This window comes from Gadus chalcogrammus, chromosome 20 (genome assembly GCF_026213295.1).
Source record: "Gadus chalcogrammus isolate NIFS_2021 chromosome 20, NIFS_Gcha_1.0, whole genome shotgun sequence".
Lineage (NCBI taxonomy): Eukaryota > Metazoa > Chordata > Actinopteri > Gadiformes > Gadidae > Gadus > Gadus chalcogrammus.
In genome coordinates, this window is record NC_079431.1 from 4,124,667 (window position 1) to 4,134,433 (window position 9,767).

The window sequence follows — 9,767 nt, forward strand, 5'->3', positions numbered from 1 at the left end:
ATAATACGTTAAACGTGATCCATCTGTTGACGTTTCTGTTGACACGATAATGGCGACAGGGCTTTTCCGTTTCAGCCGCAATTAGAAAAAAGGTTCCCACCTCACTAATGAAGTCAGCGCGATATTGACCCCACATACCGCAGCAATATCAAATCACAACATGCAACCAGAGGACGCCTTGATCGACCATTGCAAGGTGAAGCAGGCTGTTGTGGAGACAAGAGAGGCATGCTGATGAGGCTGATCAAAAGCAAATGAAAAACACACAAGAAAGTGTATGTGAAAGGGGGTGTGGGCGTGGCAGTTGTGCAGGGCTAAGCTAATGTTGCAGCACATACACACACAGTTGTTGAAGCAGACACATGTACCCGTGCTAGCTGCTAATCTTAGCATCGGCAGACTCTTCCTGTACTAACAAAGAGGATGGGGATATTTTACGGTGACACACTGTGAATCATCTTCCTGCATATTGATTTTTCCCTGCTGTTGCGATCAGTCTGGTGCAGACATATTTAATGGACTGGGTCGTATTTCGACGTATTGTGCACTGATGCTTTCAAGTTATGCAACTGTTAGAAAAGACATCAAAGAGCCACACAAGAAGTCCCTAACAATCAGGGATGATGCGTTACTTACCTTCAAACGTCTTTAAGACATGCAAGCACATCAATTCTAGATCTAATGACGGCATCAATCTCTTTCTTGTCAAAAACAAGAACCTTCCACACTTTCCTGTATGCACCTGGATATTCTAAATATTAAAAGGATAATTACACCTCTTTCCATATCCGCCACTTAATAGCACTCAAAAGGCAGTCTTTGAAATCATGTAATCTAATACGACATATTCCATTCCTTTCAAAAGTCTCACACAATGGATGGAAATGTATCAGGGTATTAAAAACTTGAACCACGTTTTTTTTAAGGTGACGCATTATACCATCAGAAGTGAAAATGGGATCACATTCATTACAAGCTCTTCTGAAATCACAAGTGGGTGTGTCGAACTAGAAGTGTTGCTGGATAGATCAGTCTACCAGCCTACCCAGTGGACTGTAGCAAACGTTGCTCATCTATCTGCCACACATCTAGGTGGACACACTCACATGTGGTGTTAGAAGAGGGAGATTTTCAAACCGGCTTCTAACGGCAAATCACACACTCACCTGGTGGTATAATATGTCACCTTTATGCTACATAATGGCTTTATAACGCAGCCGGGGTCGAATGCCGAAGCATATGCTGCACCGTTTGACTCAACTTACTCAACTTTTCAAAAGGGCAGCTATATTACCTTTTTTTTTTTGCAGCAAGTAGTAATTAAGAATAAAGGGTCGGTGTCTCTCTTATTAAAGCCCAGAAGCCGATCCCTCACACTGCCTTGGTTGGTAGTAGCCTCCAATGACTATCAATTGCAGAACAGAATCTTGAGCGATACTTCCCAGAATTGTGTTATTAAATAGTTCATGAAGACAGATGGGCGCTGATGTAAGAGCTAACTTATTTTGCGATGATTGCACGGAAGAAAAAACAATGAGAACTCAGAGAATGTCACACTTGGTGAACATAATTATAAGTCGACAAAACTGCGTAGACAGCCGTTGGTATACAAAGCACTATGGGCTGTCTGTCTGGCCTATTTTATTCTAGGTCAATGGTATTAGCACGCAATTAATTATTCTGCACCGACATAAAAATAAATACTTACCGCCGACCACTTTACTTCGCCGTGTGTTTGAGAGAGGGAGTGAGTGAATGAATGCTAGCGCAGTATTTAGCTAGCATGTGGACTGGACCAAGACACAACTGGAGCCTGCATGCTTTGACTAGAAAGGCCTTGTTCGAAGGTGTAGTAGCGCATGGGCACAGAAGTAAATACGGAGCGAGAGACATACCGGGAGAGTATGTAAGAGGGAGAGAGAGACAATATCCTTAGATATTTGGAATTTATGTTAAAGTGTTAATAGTATTGATGCTATATCCCTGGATTCGTGTTTATATATCTATATCTGATGATCGCTTGCTGTGTATCCATTTAAACATGGATCAATCATCCATCGATTGATCAAAAGATAGATGGATACAAGAAGGGATACAAAACAATCGAGCTGCATCGATTAGTTCACCTGCCTGTCCCTTTGTTCTATCTGTATTCTGTATAGGCCCTTTTTCACACACTCTCAGCCTCTCACCACACTCTTACCCTACTCTCTCTCCCCTCTGTCTCTCTCCCCTCGCTCTCACTCCTGTCTGACCGTCTTGTCGGGGCTGTGCAGTGTGTGTGTGCTGATGGACTGCGATGAGAAGTGACTGTCTATCAGGCATGCCTACGATTCCATTACCAGAGGCCTTTATTGAAAAGGGATTCACTTTGGCTGCACAGCGTCCGAGCACAAGGGTGAAGGCCTCCAGCCCTGTCCGAGGGACACATACACAGATGAATAAACACACGCACACACAGAGTAGTCTACACACCCATGTGGGCACGTGCACAGATGAGAGAAAAACCTCTCTCTCTCTCTGTTATGTCTGTTATGTCTCTCTTCACTCAACACCACCAAATAAATATATATATATATATATATATAAGCAACAATAAACCATCTCCCGACACACTCAGGAGCTGCATGGGTGGGCAGGGATTGGGTGGACTCTGAGCGCCCACTGCAGAGTGCCCTGGTGCCAGCCTGCTGCACCAGCCAGCGGCCCCCGGCCCCCGGCCCCTCCCTCTGCTGACATCATCCCTCTCTGCACCATCCACCACCACCACCACCACCACCGTCGTGGTCGTCGTCTGGCCCCGGGCCTCATCACTTTCCACTGGGCTGGCGACGGAGAGCCAGCATGATGTGATGATGATGTGGGTCAGTGGGATGTGACCACCACTGGTATCCACCGAACAGAGACACAGAGACCTCCTCCCCCCCCCCCCTAGACGTCCGCGGGGGACACCCCGTAGTAAACACGTTCCGGGTTAACTGGGTTTGACCCGCGTGGAGTTTTACCGCATCACTGCTCGCCGAGAGTTAGGCCTCGTACTTACTTTCCTATCGCTACTTTCTTCCGACTTTCCTTCCTTCACATCCCTCATTTCTTTCTACCTTTCATACTTCCAGCCCTCTCTCTCTCCTTCCACCCTTCATTCATGCTTCCTTTCCTTATGTCCTTCCTCTTTCTTTCCTTATTTCCTTCATTGCTTTCCTTCCATGTTTTCTTTCCTTATTTCCATCCTTACTATATTCCCCTCCCCCACCTGTGTTTCCATTCACCTCCACACATCTGTGTTAGCCATGACAACATCGCTTCAGAGATCCCTTGTAACGTTTCCAAGTCACTCCTACTAGTCATTGTGTCACTCGCACGCACACACGCATGGGCTCGCACACACACCCACACACGTACACGCACACGCACACGCACACGCACACACACACACACACAGTTCAATTTCAAGTTTGGATCTATTATTATGGGAGTGAAGCAACACAAATACAAAATGGCTGCATCGACAAGAAAAAAAAAAGTGTAGGCGTCAGTAAATATTTGTCAGTAATTAAAAACGTGTTAATTGGCCCAACTGGCCCACGCTTCCTCCAGTTGTAATAGCCTGCTAGCTGCGTCAACAGGGATAACCAAGAGGAGCGGCTTAGCCTTCGATAGAATATAAAGTTAAACTCCCCTTGCATAAGCGGGATTTGGTTCTGAGATTTATTCAGAACACATATTGATCACTCCTTCACTTGCAGATGAACACACACAAATAAACAGGGGCACACGCGCACACACACACACACACACACACACACACACACACACACACACACACACACACACACACACACACACACACACACACACACACACACCATAATGAACCCACGAGGACTCCCACAGCAGTCCACACGCACACACTGAACTACGCAGACCGATCAATAGCGGCATCTGAATATTTAACTTGGGAGCTCCCCGGGAATCAATACCGGTTTCTTTACAGGAACAAAATATATATTTCTTGCGAAGCTCTATGTGCTGGTACAGCAGGCAGACGCACACTCTATATTCCCAGACCAGACATAGCTGACAGAAGAGAAATTGAGAGGCTTGCTACCGCCTTGAGTCCTCCACACTGGGCGGAGCAGAGGCACAGAGACAGTGTGGTGGTGGTGTAGGGTTCATCTGGGGTGATGCCGGTGGTGGAGGTCATCTATACTCATCTAGCTACTGGAGACGCCTGCTGGCTTTGGAAGCGGTGACCTGGTTAAAGAGACAAGGATGACTGCTCTCTCTGAACTTGTGTGGATGAGAGAGAGAGAGAGAGAGAGAGAGAGAGAGAGAGAGAGAGAGAGAGAGAGAGAAAGAGAGAGAGAAAGAGAGAAAGAGAGAGAGAGAGAGAAAGAGAGAAAGAGAGAAAGAGAGAGAGAGAGAGAGAGAGAGAGAGAGAGAGAGAGAGAGAGAGAGAGAGAGAGAGAGAGAGAGAGAGAGAGAGAGAGAGAGAGTGAAAGAGATAGCGAGCGAGAGAGAGAGAGAGTGAAAGAGATACTGAGCGAGCGAGAGAGTGAAAGAGATAGCGAGCGAGAGAGCGACAAAGCGTACACGAGTGTACGTGTGTGTATGCATGTGTGTGCGTGAAAAGGGGACAGAGGAAAAAATATAAAGCTAAAGAGAGCCGGGGCAGGGGAGAGAGAAGATGAGTGGCAGCTGCCTCGGAGGGGCTCAGGAGAAGCCCCCCCCCGATCGCTCTGAATGAGAGGGTGAAGGGCGAAGGAGGGGCAGCAGCATGATGAAATGAAAGGGAAACTGAAAGGCAGGGGGGAAAAAAACAACCGAACAGGGACAGGGTGAGGAGAGAAGGAGAAGCAGCGGTGGATCAAAAGGCTCCATGGAACAGAGACAGCGAGAGGACAAGGAAGAAATCACTTCATAGTGTGCGTGTGTGTGTGTGTGTGTGTGTGCGTGCGTGCGTGCGTGCGTGCGTGCGTGCGTGCGTGCGTGCGTGCGTGCGTGCGTGCGTGCGTGCGTGCGTGCGTGCGTGTATGATCTGCATAACACTGAAGCGGAATCCCTCAGGGATTCCTTCCACAAGCCTGAACTTCACGAGCAGGTATTTCATTAAAAGGGGACAGTAACTGGACAGGTGAGGTGAGCAGACAGACAGACAGACAGACAGGTACGGAGCACCTCCTTTATACTGCGCCGCTGACTCAATCCCCAACGGGACGGCTTAAGAGTTATACACAAGTCACCATAGCTAGCTGACTAGCATCGTTCTCATCCCTGGCCCTGCAATGGCTGCTGATGCAATCTTCCAACAACACCTCGCAACACAAGCCACACCGCAAGGCCCTCTTGGGGTGACTATGACAACCTGTGTCTTGATGTCTTCACTTGGAAAGAAGGGGTGGGCTCAGATGTCACTTACCTCTTTGACAACCGTCGGGAGGAGGGGGGAGGAGGGGACATAGGAGCTAGGAAAGATGGGACGCTGGGGGGGTTGGCTGGGGGTGGGGGGGGGTTGGGAAGCGATGAAGCAAAGGATACATCCGTACGCCTCCGGTTCGGGATCCGATGGCCACGATCTTCTGCACGGGGTCAAAGGCCAGCGCCGTGGGCTGGTAGGGGAAGCCGTGGCGCACCGTCTGCGACACAAATAGAACAGGGAGAAAATGGGACACACTGAGATGAAGTCACTTTCGTTTTCCGAGAGGGAATTCATCTCCCCTCCCCCGTCTCTGCTGATGAATAAGCATTTTCTTCAAATTCTGCTTCCTAGGTCCTATTTGGAACCAAGCATTGATGTTAAAACCTGTGCAATATCTTTCGCCGTACGTCATATTATAACACGTCACATAAAACACGTTTAATTGATCAGCTAGCTCTGGTGTGCGTCGCACTTTGTTGTTTATGATATCACTCAGGCGACCCCCCCCCCGCCCACCTTGTTTCGTTGGTCTGATGTTTAATAAATGAATAACTGCCTCAAACTCCATGGCTGAGGTAAAGGAAAACGCTGACAAAGTTGAATGTTTCAGCCGTGAGAGTTTTGAATAAAAGGGTCTTTATCTAGCTCGCTTCTCAGGAGACGCCGGGGTGAACAAAAGTACGACGGTGAACACGCACAGTTATAGTTGGTGCAGGGGTACGCACACGTACAGATCCTGGCTTCAGGCACCCTTTTGACTCTTTGCACTATGTTGCAATACAGATGAAATCTAGGGATTAAATCCTTGCTCAAGGGTATCTCTGTCAGCCGGTTCGGCTACGGCAGAGCAGGATTCCCTCCCCTGGGTTCCCCACAGAGGTTTACCCCAGTTTCACCGAGCCCACACCAGAGAAGGTTTTCAACACTTTACCATTCCAACACCTTGTGAATGGTTCCCTGACTGCAATGGGATGCCTCAGCATCACAGGGACACCGCCCAGATGTATTATAGAACACTGCTTGGGTTTTTTTAACCATAACTTGATCTGCAGTTGGGTTTTTTTCGTCCTCTGATGAATGAATAAAACATGTCTTGAATGAGGATCATACCATGAGAACCAAAGCTTTTGGGGATAGCGTTCAAAACCTCAGTGATCGCCACCTCTGGTCAAAAATGGGTATTGCATGTGGTCAAATGAGATTATCTGAACTCGTTACAAACAAAACAACCAAAGCAAAGACGGTATTCTCAGACGTGTTTAGTTAAACTGATGTGTGTTGTACTGTTAAAGTGTCTCCTGAATGACATTGAAGACCGTCTCTCGAGCCTTGCGGACTGGAATGTTAAAGGAGCTGTCAAGGAGCTGTCCAGCATCAGTGGTGCTGATTTCCCGGTGGTAGAATCACAACCATCCACTTCCTACTCTACCAGGGTGAAGGAGCAGCCAGCATTGCAAGCAAAGGGGGGATCTGTATTTAAAAGAATAAGGCTAAGAAATAGCTACCAATCAGAGGAAGCCACAGATACGTTTTTGGCCAATTAAATGCAGAAAAACATACATAATGGATATTGGGAAATAATCATCCATTGTGGACCATCTCTTACAGGCAACTAATAAAGAAACTAGGCACCCATTACCTTTTGACCTAGTTTTCATGAGGACAGATTACTCATGGCTTAAAAGAGCTGAGGAAAGAGCCTTTCCAGGGGTTTTCAACTTGAATAGGAATGAATGGTTAGCTTGGTTGGTAGTTAATTAAACATTATACAATCTATACAGCCATCCACAAAGGCTTGGGGAAATCTTTCAAAAGCGTTATCAATCGCAATTCAAGTAGGGTCCTTTAAGCCCTTCAGCGAATTTGCGCCGATAAACTGTTCTGTTCTATTGATTTAAATACAAAGAAAAGAAACAGGCTTCTTTTTTCAATGCTTTTTCGGCAACAGAGGAAAAAAAAGGGCCTTAATGAATAACATGTGGCATAGCCACCTTGCTAACACAGGGGGCAGATCTATTTTAGGAAAAATCAATGCTTTCACTGTAGCTGACATTGGCTGCAACTCTGATGGAGGGATGAGATAGACAGTGCTATATTGGTGTCTTTAACAACGTCACTATTTAGAAAATTCAATGCAATTTCAAATGTCGATTTTTCTATTTAAGACATTATTAGAGAATATTTGAAGATTCCCATTGAAGAGGGAAATACGATTAAGGATTGATTGACTCAGCCTGAGTGGAATCTGGACAACAAATACACCACCGCTTTAACTGTCATAATGCATTTAGAAATGGGAATTCCCATTCAATGTAAAGGGGTGCAGTTCAACCTGCAGTCTGAGCCTGATGACTCACTGGTCTGAGAGCGACCATACCCGCACGCCTACCCCCTCCTCAGGGTCCCGCCCCCCACTACCACAGAGACCCCATGCCCCACCCCTGCCCCACCCCAACCCCCCCCACACCCCCCCGCTAGCTCACTCACACATTTCATTTGCACCCTTCTGTGCGGAGCCTTTGTTGAGTTTCTAATTATTTGTGAGTCCAGATTACCAATTCTCGAACCCTTTGTACTTACATGCACACGCACAACCACACACAGACACACAGACACACAAAACACACGCACACACACACACACTGAACCACGGTGGGACACACACAGTCAAGACTATGCACCACTGTTTTAAGCGAGAGTCGTGACTTGCGTACTAATCCAGACGGCACACAGCAAAAACAATGTAATCTATATATTCAAGGAACACCACACAGTGTAAATCAAGTCTTTTGAATTTCCCACAAGGCCCAGTCTTATTCCAAAATGTCTTTGTTAACACAGATTGGACAACCTAGGCCAACAATGCGGGGTTGTCTTCATGATTAACTTTATGATTGTAATTTTATATTGGGTGAAATATGCAATGCATGAATGCATGGAGGTACGAGTGTATGCATACAATCGCTCAACCGCGTGCGTGCACACACGCACACGCACACACACACACACACACACACACACACACACACACAGAGGAGGAGGTGCTAGCTTTGAACCAGCGGGCTCCATTAAGTGGTCCACAGTAGCTCAGGGCTCCTATGGCTGGGGTCTGTAGATGAGGGGCCCAGGAACCTCCCAGAATGGAAAGGGCCATTAAATATATATACAACAGCACTGAGGAGTGGATGAAAAATGCATTTACCGTGGTGAATCTCAGAGCTCCTCATGCATATTTCAAAGATGCCAAGGCCGTATTTTCTCCCTCTTTCTGTTTGTCTGTATGTGGCTGTACAAATATGTTGTGTGTGTATGTTTAGGGTCTGTTTTGGCTTCTGTGTATGTTTGTGCGTCGGTTATGCGTGTATCTGCTTAATTATTATTACATTTTGTTGTTGGGTCCATGCCCTTACATCTTATATATTATGAACCCCCTGATGGCAGAATAAATCCTTACAGGTCCAATTTTTTTTGCTGATTTTGTTTTCCCATGGAAATATGGGATGGAGGAAAGTGGCCAATCTCACACAAGATAAATTCCCACGATAAAATTGTTGACGCCACATTGATGAAGTTGATTTCTCTCTCTCTCTCTCTCTCTCTCTCTCTCTCTCTCTCTCTCTCTCTCTCTCTCTCTCTCTCTCTCTCTCTCTCTCTCTCTCTCTCTCTCTCTCTCTCTCTCTCTCTCTCTCTCTCTCTCTCTCTCTCGGCTAGACCCTGTAGTTCTATAAATAGACCGCATCACCCTGGGGTGCACCAACACCGCTCCACAAGCCAAGCGAGTCTGTGGTGTTTAGACATTCCAGCTCTCCCTTATCTATTCCCCTATCCATCCATCTGTCCCCCCTTTATCCAGCGGCACGTCCATCTGTCCATCCATCCTCCCATGGATCTATCGGTCCATACATCATCGTCCCTTTATCTAGCAATATATCCATCCATCTACTGATCCCTCTCCCTTCATCTAGCTAGAGATCTATCCCTCTCTCTTCATGTAGCTAGAGATCTATCCATCTCTCTCCATCTAGCTAGAGATCCATCCATCTCTCTCCATCTAGCTAGAGATCCATCCATCTCTCTCCATCTAGCTAGAGATCCATCCATCTCTCTCCATCTAGCTAGAGATCTATCCATCTCTCTTCATCTAGCTAGAGATCCATCCATCTCTCTCCATCTAGCTAGAGATCCATCCATCTCTCTCCATCTAGCTAGAGATCCATCCATCTCTCTTCTACTAGCTAGAGATCCATCCATCTCTCTTCATCTAGCTAGAGATCCATCCATCTCTCTCCATCTAGCTAGAGATCCATCCATCTCTCTTCTACTAGCTAGAGATCTATCCATCTCTCTT

General features: G+C 46.7%; 1 protein-coding gene across 5 annotated transcripts in view; it reads right to left on the reverse strand.

The window, feature by feature from the left end:
- Positions 1-9,767, reverse strand: part of stxbp5l (syntaxin binding protein 5L) — a 124,529-nt gene that overhangs the window by 106,293 nt on the left and 8,469 nt on the right. For all 5 annotated transcript variants that reach the window (XM_056579798.1, XM_056579796.1, XM_056579797.1 and 2 more), the window contains exon 2: positions 5,539-5,636. In XM_056579798.1, the coding sequence (XP_056435773.1) occupies positions 5,539-5,636 (98 nt within the window). The remainder of the gene's footprint in view (positions 1-5,538; positions 5,637-9,767) is intronic.